Below are 12,934 nucleotides of genomic sequence, written 5' to 3' on the forward strand. Positions count from 1 at the left end.
GTCTGCTTTTCTTCTCCAACCTCTGCGTCCACCTTGGCTATCTCATATTTCTCTCAGATCTTTAATTCTGAGTATTTCCTTACTTGCTCAAGCCCACCCTACTGCCTCTCCCTACAATCCGATTCTTTCTTTACTTATTCCTCTATCCCTTGCTGGCTTCCTATCTTACTGCTTTCTTTAATATGTTTGTACCTTCAACCTTTCCTTCCTCATTTAAACGTGCTTCTATTCTTCCCATTCTAAAGAAATCTCCCCTTGACCTCTCTCTTCCTGCTAATTTTTAACCGATTTCTCTTCTTCCCTATCTCTCTAAACTTCTTGAGCATCTTGTCTAATCCCCATTTTTTACTTTTGTCACTGAAAACTCTGTTCTTCCTTGTTTCCAGTCCGGGTTTCGTCCTCTCCACTCCACTGAAACTGCTCTCCTTTCGGTTTGAGATTGCCTGCTTTCTGTTACTTTAAACACTCTTCTCTTTTGATCCTATTGGATTTATCGGCAGCTTTTATTTGATTTTATTGGGTATTTCTAATGCACCTATACACAATGTGTTGCGAGGCGCAACACTGTGGATCATACTCTACTCCTATCTTCTCTTTCTTATTTTGGGTTCTCTGGTTCTGTTTTATCTTAGTTTCATTCATATTTATCTAACCAAATGTATTCAGTTTCTTGGGCTGGGTCCTCTTCTGACACGCGACCTCTTCTTCCTGGCGTTCCTCAAGGATCTGTTTTAGTGCCTTTTCTTTTTGCTCTCTACACATCTCCTATTGTTGCTATCATCTCGTCATTTGGAATATCCCATAATTTCGATGCAGATGATACCCAGCTTTGTCTGTCCTTTTCATTTTCATCTTCTATTCGTAATAATCTTACCTCTTGTCTTCTAGCTACTAAAACTGAAGTTCTCTAATTCTCCACTAATTCTATTCTTTCTTCTTCTCTTCCCTCTTGCGTCTCAATTCCTCCTTCACAACTACCCAATTCATCTTCTGCTCGTAATCTTTGTCTTTATTTTTATACTGATTTATCGTTTTCTGATCACATCTCTATTCCTTCACATGCTTGTCGCTATCATCTGTTTAACATTCACAAATCACATCATTTTCTTACATTTGATGCCACCAAGCTTTTGATTTCTTCTCTCATCTTTTCATAATTATTCTATTGCTCTGCCACACTCTGGACTCCCTGTCTCTCGCTTGGCCCCTTTAAAGTCTGTTTTCAATGCTTCTATTCATCTCCTCTACATTCTTTCCCCTTGTGACTCAATTTCTCTACCATTGTATTCTCTTGCACCCTTATCTTTCCTCTCATCTTTTTATACCCCTGCACATGTTCTTGGTTCTCAGTCTCAATTTCTATTATCAGTTCTCTTATATTTATTCCATTCTATCGCTAAGAAATATTCACTTGCGTGTTCTTTCTCATATAATTAATTCACTGTTATTTGCTTTCGCCAGGGTTCCTAATACAACCCGGTGCCCCAGCTTCCCCTGGTTGGATTCGCCAGCTCTTGGTGGCGTGTGTAGGTTCTCCTGCAGCAATCCTGTGGCGGCTCTTCGCTTTCTGCACTCTCTCGCCACCTCTGCATCGCTGCTTGGTGCCTCTTGCGGTTCTCGCTTGCGTGTTCAGCGTCTCTCAGGGCTCCGGCAGTGTGGAGGCTGCCATTCGGTACCTGCAAACGCTTGGAAGCATTTCTCCGAATCTGGTGTCCTTTCAGCTTGCCCTCCTCTGCAGTGAGCTCTCCTCAGTCTCGGTAAGCCTGTTGGCTCCACAGACCTCGCATTAGCCTTGCAGTCCCTCCATGAGGACTAGAGTTCTCCAGCCAGTGTCCCCTTGTTAGCTAGGCCACCGGTTTAAATTTACCGGCATCAGTCCTGTTCCTGCAATAACTAGTGAGCAGCTTGTGCTCTTGGCCTCCATTGATTTTTGTTTTTAAGGAAAGAAAAGTCAGTTCTTGATAACTTGTATGAAAAGTATGGGTTCTCAGTAGTCTTGAAAGGCAGGTCAGGTTATGATGACTTGTATAGAGAGTTAGGGAAAGGGCTTTCAGTAACTTTCCTAGGTGGGTGAGGGGAGGTATGACAATACGCCATTAAGGCATGAGGAGTGCAGGGTGTATCCTCAAAAGGAAAAGGGGGATACCATGTCTTGTCCGATGAGGTCATGTCACTCCCCCAGGGTCAAACACAAAGAGGTGATGGCTGGAAGGATTAGAATGATTCTTAACCCCTGGCATTACTCTGGGCAACCCTCCAGACCATTGTTCTTCGCCTGCCAAGCCATTACAGAAGGGGAAAGACCATATGCAAATCAGGCTTGGTCCCACCCCTAAAAGGGGAAGTCCAGCCTGAACTGATAGGTCACATCCCTTCTGCACGAGACCACAAGCATCCCCAAACATGTTTATGCATATTAAGTAGCTTTGGATTTTCATCCTAAATTACTAGGGTAATCCAGACATGAAATCCTTGCTCACTGTTCTTAGAGAGGCACAGCTCCACCTCATTGACGAGGCTCAACCAAGCCGAAACACATGTCTAGGGTTGCTGTTGGTACTCTTGTTCAGAAGAGAATTGCCTGGCATTTCGGTGCTGGACTGCCTTGGGCAGGACAAAGACTGATATGTAGTGGAAAATTCTCTTCTGTGAAAGGATGGTGATCTAAAGACTCTGGTTGAGACTCTAAGCCGTGATATAGGCCGGTAAAGAGACACTCCCAGGACTCCCCTTGTTTATGCACTCAGCTAGGGTCACCATCACCCATGTGATCCTCCCTCCTATAGCCACCCTCAGGGTCAGGATTATGTATGGGGAGAGGTCATTGCGGAGAAAGGAGTGATAACAGCATTGGACTGATAACGGGTTAAAAAGGAGTTGTCATTTGAAAGAGATATGGTGATTCGGTGGCAGACTTTTTGCGAGAAAGAATTATTAATTTGGCTCATGAAGGACATCTTGGGATTTGTGAAACAAAACAAAAAGTAAGGGTGAGGTATTGGTAGCCTGGAGTTGACATAGCGGTTGAAAGATGTGTCCGAGCGGTAAGGCAGTGAAGCAAAACATTGCGCCGGAGGAAGTTCAGGTGCATGGAAAAAGGTAGTAGTAGACATTCTGGGGCCATACAGGAACATTAGATCAGGGTCATGTTGTTTCATGGTGATGGTAGATATCTAAGTGGCCTGAAGTGAAGATAACACGTGACGCAAGTACTCAGGAAGTAGTTAGGCTTTTGGATCAGGTTTTTCAGAAGGAGTGATGCCCAGAAGAGGTTATCAGTAACAATGGGGCTCACTTCAAGCGCACAACACTGTTAGAATATATCAACAAGATGGGTAACAAGTTGACATTTTCGGCAAACTACCATGCCAAGACCAATGGTTTGGTTGAAAGATTTAATAGGGTGTTGGTGGAGACTATCAAGCAGGCAATGAGGAATGAAGCATATGTACTCAATGAGGTGGAGGAAAGGTTCTGAAGCATCACGCAGTCTCCCAATCAGTTGATGGGACAGTCACCATTTAGTCTCATGAGTGGCAGAGATCCCAATACCAAACTCAAGCCTGCGTGGGTCAATGAGCTCACCAGAAGGGGTTTAATAGATAATGCTAGTATGAGGTCACACATTGAATGGTAATATCGCCACCAAAAATATTTCCATACATATGGTCGTCGGGAACGGCCATAGGCGATATTTTTGGTGGGATAATTTATGGGATAAATGGATGGGGGATGGCGGGGGTGTCCCCCGCTCCCTTTTAAAATATATGGGGGTTGCGGGGGTGTCCCCCGCAGGATCCATGGGTTAATATCACCACAAAAATATGGCGAAACTTTTGTACAGCGATATTTTTGTGGCGATATTATCACATGGAACCCATTGAACAGGGGAGTAAGCATTCCCAAAGGACAGCAGTTAACAGGAAGGGAATAAACCAGATTGGAGTGGAAGATTGGGTAAGGATAAAGAAGAGAGATTTAGTGTGCATGGGAGGGTTGAAATTCTCAGACCCAGTACAAGTGATAGAAGTATTCTCAAGTGGTGTAAGAGTGGAAGATGATTCAATTGGAATTTCAATAGGGTTGTAAGATTGAAATGTGAGCAACCAGGGGAAGTGCGAGTAAAAATATAATTTAGGCGAGAGGCGTAGGTTGTGGAATGAGGAAATGATTAATGTGGCGACATTGCGGACAGAGATAATAGAGATAACAGAGATGGGCATGAGAGCAGGGACGATGGTGGCAGGGGAAGCAGGGCGCGTAGACTTCCTGTGTGGTCCAGAGACTATGTGATGCAGGGACAGGAATGTTAATCAGATGTATGTTGTTATGATAAATTCTCAGTGTTTGCCAATGTATACTCCGAGTAAGGAAATCAGTATTATCTTTTGTTGTTTTTTTAGGTGTGTTATGTTTTTAGGGGTGTTATGAAGTGGCGTGTTTTCTCCACGTAGACATGTTTTGACAAGTTTGTATAGTATTATGTCCAGGTAGCGTTTTCTGTTTTTCTTTTTGCTTTTGTAATTTCGTTGTTTGTATTTCACATTTTGTCTACATTAAGGGAGGGGGAAGTGTTAAAGTTTGAAATGCTATTGATTCTGCATTCCAAGGACCATTGAGACGTTGATGTGAGTGATGCAGAGCTGGAGGGTAGAAGAGAAGGTTGCAGTTCCTGTGCATGACAAACTTGTAAAGAAGAATAAAGCACACTCACACTTACCACATATCCTAATCTCTTCTTGGGCTACAACACTATCACTGAATCAATCACAGTGTGTCCGCCTCCTCTTGAAGACTTAAACATGTTCTCAAAAATAGCCCGTAGTAGTCCGGATGCCTTCTTGCCTCAATAATTAATGACTGGATATTAATCAAAGCCTTTCTTTTAAAATATGTAGTCATTTTCTTTTCTTTTTCCTGAGGCCTAAATGTGCACAGTCCATTATCTTGTTTTCTTTGAATTCCTATTTCAAGAGAGGTCTATACTCCAAGTCCATATTATCCAGATTTCCTGACTGCACGAACTACAGGCTTGACTGCATAAGCTTCATATCACCAAAGTTGAGTAAGCCTTTGCTATGTAGATTAGATCATATAATTTATATGTCAAGAGTTTCATTAATGTTTGCATTCACCAATATAAGCAGATTACAAGTAATAGCTGGTTGTAGTGAAATAAGCAGAGCCAGGATTTCAGGCAGGATCACTAGACGAGATAAGTTCTCACATCAACATCCACCAACCCAGCTAAGTCTGCAGAGATTGCATCGACTGCTTAAACTTGGGGCATGCTTCGGGTTGTTAGCTGGTTTCAAAACAGCGGTCTCCCAATTTGGTGCCTCTGCAACACTTAATATTCCTTGTTGACAATCCTGCCTCTAGAAAAATAGAACCTGCGGCTCTAGCACCGAATGATTTCGCTTGCGGTCACTCGCACATTTAAAGTGTCCCAAGTTGGAAGCATTGGGAATCTGAATAAGGAGTGAGTATGTAACATTACTCACTGGGATCGAATCAGATTGGGCCAAGATGGCTTTCAGCAGGCACCGGAAGCTTCTGCTAATCCCTTTGTTTTAGTGGGGAAAGGACATAGTTCTTGCTGCAGGAGAACAAGTGGTGGCTAGGCTCCTCGGGAATGATAGACAGTGGCAAACAAATACCTTACAAATGGTATTTCCTCTTTCTGTTGCAATGTAGTCACATGACCATCTGATAGCAAGAGACTATCTAGGAGCTTGCAGTTCATCTTCAGCAGAAACATCTTTTAGAAAAGAGTTTTAGATACTGAAGCCTTCCTCTGAATTCAATATTGCAGAGATCAAGTCACCTCTTTGATTGGCTTTGAAGCTGTGCAACACTTTTTACAGAAGAGTTTGCAAACAGTTCACTATCTGTCCCCAGTACTTTATGTGGATCACAATAACTTCACAGGAGAGAATCATTTATGAAGAGAGAGTGGGGAATGTTACAAAGCAGACCCACTGTACTGTCAACAATTACTCAGGGTTAAAATTGTATCTATGCACTGCAACCTACTGGAGACTGCACACACTATTGGGCTCATTTTAATGTAGCAGGAGTCTGGTAGGAAGATCCTGATGGCATCCGCCTCTACATTTGGGGATCCTTACCACCCCAGTCTTGGGATTTTCAACATGTACTTCAATCCGGGCAGATCCCAGGCTTCTGTGTCCGTTTCCACTCCACGCTGGAATATCTGAATGGGTCGCCGCTGTGAACTTCAGCGCTAGGAACGCCACAATCAAAAAAACATGGCGTCTGTAATTACAAAGGATTACAACTAACTCTGCCCGTTAGGAATGAGTTTATACAGTTGACTGGATCTATCAGAACCATGCCTCTCTGCGGCTGTAACCGCAGATGGATTCCGCTAAGAGGCATGCAGAATCCGCCATGGATTTCCCACAGGGTTCCCACTCCATGCCGCAAATCTATCACATAATGGGGTAGATGCAGAAAAGCTTTCTGTGGGATAACCTGATTATGCCGAAAATCAAAATGCAGTTTTTAGATGCAAAAGCAATGTCAATTTAACAAGCAAATCAGAAAAAGTAACAGAGGGTTTCCCTAAAAACATTAATTAAGAATTTCTATCAGGAAAGCAAAGGGTTATGAACTCATACCTTGACGCACCAGCCTGCCTAGGTGCTCAGTACATTGACGTGTGTTGGTGAGATTATTGTTAAGGTTGGAAAGTCCAAGATTGGCCTTCTTTTTCAACCTTTTCCCTTACTCTGCCATTTCCTGGCTGTTCTGATGTTTCTATTCACCACCTCTTCATCCATCACCATGAAGCGTCAGCCCATCCTGATAGTGAGGACAGCCGAGGCTGTTCCTTTGCGTGCTGCAGTCATCTGCTCCGAGTGAAGAGACAAGGGAAAAGACATGCACACTCTACATGCTGTTATATTTCTTTTACCCCAAAGGCAATGCCCATGCACCCTTGTTAATGTGATGTGATGGGGTAAGGGTTCACCTATAAGGGATTTCTTCTACGCCCCCCTGCCGATTGCCTTTTGCTGATGCCATGAGTCAATTATCACATTGCCAAGGTTTCCTAAAAGAAGGCTTTCCTATGGAAGGACACTGTTGGGAAAAAAGTCAAAGATGAATATGTGAAATAAGTAAAACATGGTGCTTACTTGCACATGGATGGGACAAAGAATGTTAGGCAGTGAAATGCAATGACCTCAGCTTTAAAGTAAACTTGTGCAGAATAAGGTAGTTCCAGATATCACTCACAATTTATCTAGGAAAGTGGATCCCCCGTCCGCCATCAGTCCTCTAAAGGATACTTCAATAGTAGCATATTCCACCCGAGGAGGAGTGAAGCTCACCAGCTAGAAGGAATAAACAAAGAGCACAATATTACAACAGGCCTGGATTCCAGGTGTCAGAGAGCGACAGAAACATCCACCGGGCCCAGCTCAGCACTGGACCCACCAGCCCTGGGCAATCTGCTGCAATTATCCCTCAATAAAAAACATGTGTTGCTTTAAGTAGAATCACTGGAAACTATTCGAAAAAGGCTTTTAATGGTGCTTAGTGTATGGCATGAATTCAGATGTTATACGGCACAGTATCATGAAGGGAAATGTATAAAATGAAACCATACATTAAGTTAATACTATCGAACCTGTGTGCCTAACGAGGACCTCGATGTTTTTTCCTTGAATGTACAAGTTTGGGAGGATAGCTTAGGGGCAACGTGCTCGCCTTGGAAGCAAGATGACAGGGAGCAACACAGGTTCGATCCCCGGGTCTGCGCTTAGAAACCTCTGGGTATTAAGCGCGTTATAAATAACCTATCATATCATAAGGGCCTGCATGTCTATACTTCTAGGATTGTTCTGTTACAAGGTTTGAATATCAATTGGATCAAATTGTATTTTCCTTGAAGGAACCACTCCTTTTTACTTGTATTATTAATTTAATAATGTATGCATTGGAGCTATTGATAGTCTTTTTTTAGACTGTTACATACTAAATAAGCTTTTATACAGACCACAATAGCATAGAAACATACAACAAAAATATTAATAATCGAGGCAGGGAGACACATAATGCCCAATGACTGCATTGCTGTACTCTGGAACAGCTTTTATTGTCACTGTAACAACCAACATTTTCCAGTCATTTGCCAGGCCCTGCCATAGTGGTATTCACTGATCAACGTTGCTAGCCGGTGAAATATAGTCCAAGCACCTGGACCTATAATAGCATTAGCTGGCAAATGCGTAATACTTATCCACAAGCCAAAATGATTGCTTTTGCCAAGCTTTTTTAACAGTAAAAGAGGATATTGAGAACCCTGTTTGTTGTGGCGCTTGACTGTGAATTTAACACGTCAGGCACGAGGGAATCCTGCTACTTCAGTTTGAATGCAATGTTGCTTTTATTGGCATTAGGTTACCATAAACCTAAAACACTTGTGGTGCCAATCACATGAAAAGTGCCGACATGTGTTTCGACCATGGGGTCTTTGTCAAGGCTGTGTAATTGCGGCGTTTGAGTTGCGGCGTGTTGAATAGTTTCACCACATTTGTGATGTGGTGAAAGGCAAAGTGCTGTGATTAGCAATGTGAGTTGTGAAAGTGTACATTGCCAAGTGACATTAATGCAAAAGTGTAACAATTGGCCTGCTTAATGGTGTGAGGCGAGAGTGATGGTGACATAATCATACATGGAACAGTTAAACCAATATACATTTTGAATTAGCATAGTAGTTTTGACCCATGATGAGGACATAGAGGGGGTAAGTGGAGGATGTACCAGACGACGGCAGGGTAAAGGAAAATAGAAGTTATCGTCAGATATGGTTAGGCTGATGGGAGTTGTGGTACTAATAGGGTGGTGGGCATAGTCTTGCCGGGTGAGAAATAGCTGGTATATATTTCTGAATTGATTGTGTGCTGGATAGCAAATCTAGAGAAGAGAGCGAAGAGTCTTGTTGTATGAGGAGCTAGGACTGCGACTGGCGCAGTGCCTATAGCACATGTGGTAAATAAGGCAGATATAATGTGAGTCAGTGGGGAACGAGTCCCCCTTGGATTTGAGGTTGCATGCTACTGGAATAGTAGTCTTGCATGCATGCAGCAGCCTCCATAACGCTTGGACGGAGGGCTGCTAGGGATTAGTTGTCAGCTTACGTCTTGTTTAACCTACTTTCTATAAATTGCCCCAATGGCATGATAGGGTGCCCGTTCGTGGGGCTTCCAATGTTGTTTAGTGGAGGATGATGAAAATGGGCCTGGGGGCCAGGCGGCTATGCGTTGTGTCAACCGAGGTCCTCATCAAGTTGCGCAGGCCTGGTGTTTCCATATAGGTAGCAGTTAGCTAGGGCAGCCTGTTAGGGGTGAGCGAGATGGCAAATCATGGTCGTGGTGCTAGATATAATGGGGCAGGATTGCAGTATTTGTAGAGGTGATGATGGGCAGTAAGGCAGAGAGTAATGTCTGAATAGACAAAGTGGACCACACATCATCCCTGTAGTGTGTGCTACACCCAAGTCAGTGGGTGTAGATGAAAGGTTTGAGGCTTCTACCCTGCTCCCCCTCTTCTGCAGGAGTCTGTCCTAATACATTCTGGTTTCACCATTACTGTCATCTGGCCAATGCTGGATTGGACTTTTATGGACTTGATTGATTCACGGTGCGCCACCCTTTCTCAACTCTCATGCTGGACTTCCTTTGCATCTTGTACTCATGGTGGCCCTGAATCATGCTGTTCCCATCTTCATATTGTATCCTGGCCTGCAACATTATGTGTTACTACTGACTTCTGCAATTGTATTCGCTCTCCCCTCTTGCTTCTCCACCCTTTTTGACTGCTTACCCTCTGTTCTCTCCTCCTCTCCCTTTTCCTATCTCCTCCCCTTACTTTCTTCGGTATCAGTTAATAAAATCGTGGCAAAAATGTCGCCAGTAAAAGAAAATCGCAGCAAACATGACGTTGTTTCATCCGGTAAAGGTGTACCCCATTATACCATTTAAGGGTGTCCTCCGCATCCTTTACATGATTGTGGTGCAAAAAACCACTGCATTTGTGCAGCAATATTTTGTATTCACTGCCATTTTTGCCGCTATTTTAAGACATGGAACCCTTTCTTCTATGCACTTACATCGTCTGTCTCCTCTCCGCTCCCCTTATTTGTTCCCTTCACCCCCAGCACTATCTGAAATGTCGTCAAGCCTAGTACAATAGTTGGTTGTTTTGTTCCTCCCCTCCCTTTCTGCACACCTCTCCCTCACATTTTGTTTTTTCCGGCTCTACCAGAAATGTTGTCAGGCCTAGTACGATAGTCGCCTATCTGTTTCCATTTCGTTACCACTCTCCCCACTCCCTTCCTTATCTATGTCTTAGCTCTTGCACTATCGGAAATGTCGTCAGGCCGAGTACGATAGTTAATTTCAGATCCTTACTGTTCATGGCCTGTAACAATGTCATTGTTTTTTCCCTTGTTCCCTCCCTTGCCTGGAAGCACTTTGAAACACATTGTGCATAGGCGCTATATAAATAAACAATCATATCATACATCAGTGATTGCATGGGTGATGAAGGAACATGCTGGTATAAGTGCGGGTTAGTCAGGTAAGTATTGTCGGAATAACGTTCTTGGATGCGTGAGTCCGAGTGAGTGAACGTGGTTGGCCTAGTAGAGCGGGTCCCTGTTGGGGTTGGCGCGCAGCATATGGGTGACCATGTTTGTAACAGTTGGGGATTAGTCAAGTATGTAATGGGAGGATTAGCGTTCCTAAAGCAGTAGTCTAAGTTAGCGAACGTGGCGGGTCAAGTGGAGCAGGTCCCTGGTGGGGTTGGCGCGCAGTATAAGGGTGAGGATCTTAATGTGTAGGGGGATGGTGCCGGCATGAGTGATGTAGTGCTGCGCATGTAAGTGATGCCTGCAGGGGTGCATTGAGAGGAGATATAGGTGTGCCTTGCCATGGGGGAGTGGACTGAGGCCTAGTATGCATGCGGTTTAGTGCCTGTGCGGTTGCCAGGACCTCTGAGCATGGTGGGGGGAGTGGGGGGGGGACAAGCTTACCTGTAAGGCCAGCAAGGCCTCTGGATGGGAGGTGCGTAGTCACAGTCCCTTTTCAATCCCGGCCGCCATCTTGCTTGTGATTATACAATTGGTGGCCGGGCTGGCCACGTTGTGTGCAATAGGTGCAGACCCAGTGAGGGTGTGCCAGTAATTGATTCAAATTGGGCGACGGTCGCGGTGGGGTGCATGTGGAGCATGCAATAAAATACATGAATATGTAACGTAACGGAGGCAGCGGTGGCGGAGAGCACCAATTGTAGCGCATAAGTGTGGGACAGCCATGTATATTGTTAAGGCCAGGATCGGTGTCTGGTGGCCTATGGGGATAAATCGGAGCTGGTATGAAAGTACCGAAGAGGGCAATTTAACTGTACGTTAGAAAATGCTAAGAACAGGGCGGCAAGGTAGCCGTGGTTGCACTAGTGTCGCTCGATGGAGAGCATTGAGATATTTCATAATGTGTACCATAGTATTGGTTAGGTGGTGAGAGGTGGGCAATTAAAGGTTTAGAATGACCTATGAAAATGCCAGTGGTGGGGGGAGGAGGCTAACATGGGGCTGCTTTGTTAGGCATATGTATAGGTGTGTCTCTAGTATTGAGGTAGAGTGAGATAACTATTTACAATTCAAAGAAAGACATTTGGTTCATTCACATGGTTGGACACTTGGGTAGGTATGTGTCCAGTTATGTTATGCAATTGACTGAGGTTATTCTTCAGATGCTCAAAGAAAAACTTTTAGTTCATGATTGAAATTAAGGCATTGGCTAACACTTCTGTATTTTACAGATGAGGTTAACAACTTCACCACCTGCCTTGACAAAGACCCTATGGACGAAACACATGTCGGCACCTTTTCATGTAATTTGGCACTACAAGTGCTGTGAGATCTTGCCAGCCCCTTGCCAATAAAGTAACATTTAATTCAAACTAAGTACAGAGACTTATCATTTACTTGCGCCTGACGTATTACCTTAACTAGAGACATTATTCGAAGTACAGCACCACAACAAACCAGGTTCCTACTATCCTCTTCTACGTCACAATACAGGACACTAGGCGCATGGTCCCGCAGGAACCCATTTACTGGCAGCAGGGCACAAACAGCTTATAGAGCAAGATCCGCGCAGGGAGTCATTGGTCCTTCTATGCTCTTAACATTTCCTTCATAATGCCAATGGATATGTTGTGTCCTGTGAGTTTAGGAGACCCAGGTGTTCTCTGATCCTGGTTCTCAGTTCTCTGATAGTGCTTCCGATATTTAGATATTAGACTTGCAATTGATAAACTGAGTTATTTTATGGCTTTGATTTTCCCTAAAGTAGATAGTTTGCATTCAGCGCGTGGGGGCACATGAAGCATGTTCCACATCTGTGGAAGCCGATGGCTTTTGTTGAAGTGAGCCAATTTAGGTTATTTGCTTCAGGGGGTGCCATGTATGATGGGCTCAACCTAGTCCTTAGTGTAGGTACTTTCGTGTACGAGAGTTGGGGCCTGCAGGTATCCATTTTTGTATGTCTGTGTCGATGCTCAGGAGGCGCCAGTGCCTATTGAGGATTCTCTGTGCCTGATAACAGGCTGCCCTAGCTAATTGCTACCTATATGGAAACATTAGGCCTTTGCAACTCGCTGAGGACCTCGGTTGACAACACATAGCCACCTGGCCCCCAGGCCCATTTCCATCATCCTCCACTAAACATTGCAAGCCCCACGAACGGGCACCCTAGGATGCCACTGTGGCAATTTTAGAAATTAGGTTAAACAAGACCAAATATGATAACTAATTCCTAGCAGCCCTCCGCCCAAACGTTATGGAGGCTGCAGCATGTATGCAAGACTACTACTCCAATAGCATGCAACCTCAAATCCA

The 12,934-nt window shown here is 44.2% G+C and overlaps 1 protein-coding gene across 2 annotated transcripts in view; it reads right to left on the bottom strand.

Annotated features, from left to right (window-relative positions):
• The window catches only part of LOC138548350 (vitamin D3 hydroxylase-associated protein-like), a 476,815-nt gene that overhangs the window by 94,027 nt on the left and 369,854 nt on the right, over positions 1–12,934 (bottom strand). For both annotated transcript variants that reach the window (XM_069642270.1, XM_069642271.1), the window contains one exon: positions 7,264–7,361. In XM_069642270.1, the coding sequence (XP_069498371.1) occupies positions 7,264–7,361 (98 nt within the window). The remainder of the gene's footprint in view (positions 1–7,263; positions 7,362–12,934) is intronic.

Source organism: Ambystoma mexicanum, chromosome 1q, assembly GCF_040938575.1.
Source record: "Ambystoma mexicanum isolate Mex_15411 chromosome 1q, UKY_AmexF1_1, whole genome shotgun sequence".
Lineage (NCBI taxonomy): Eukaryota > Metazoa > Chordata > Amphibia > Caudata > Ambystomatidae > Ambystoma > Ambystoma mexicanum.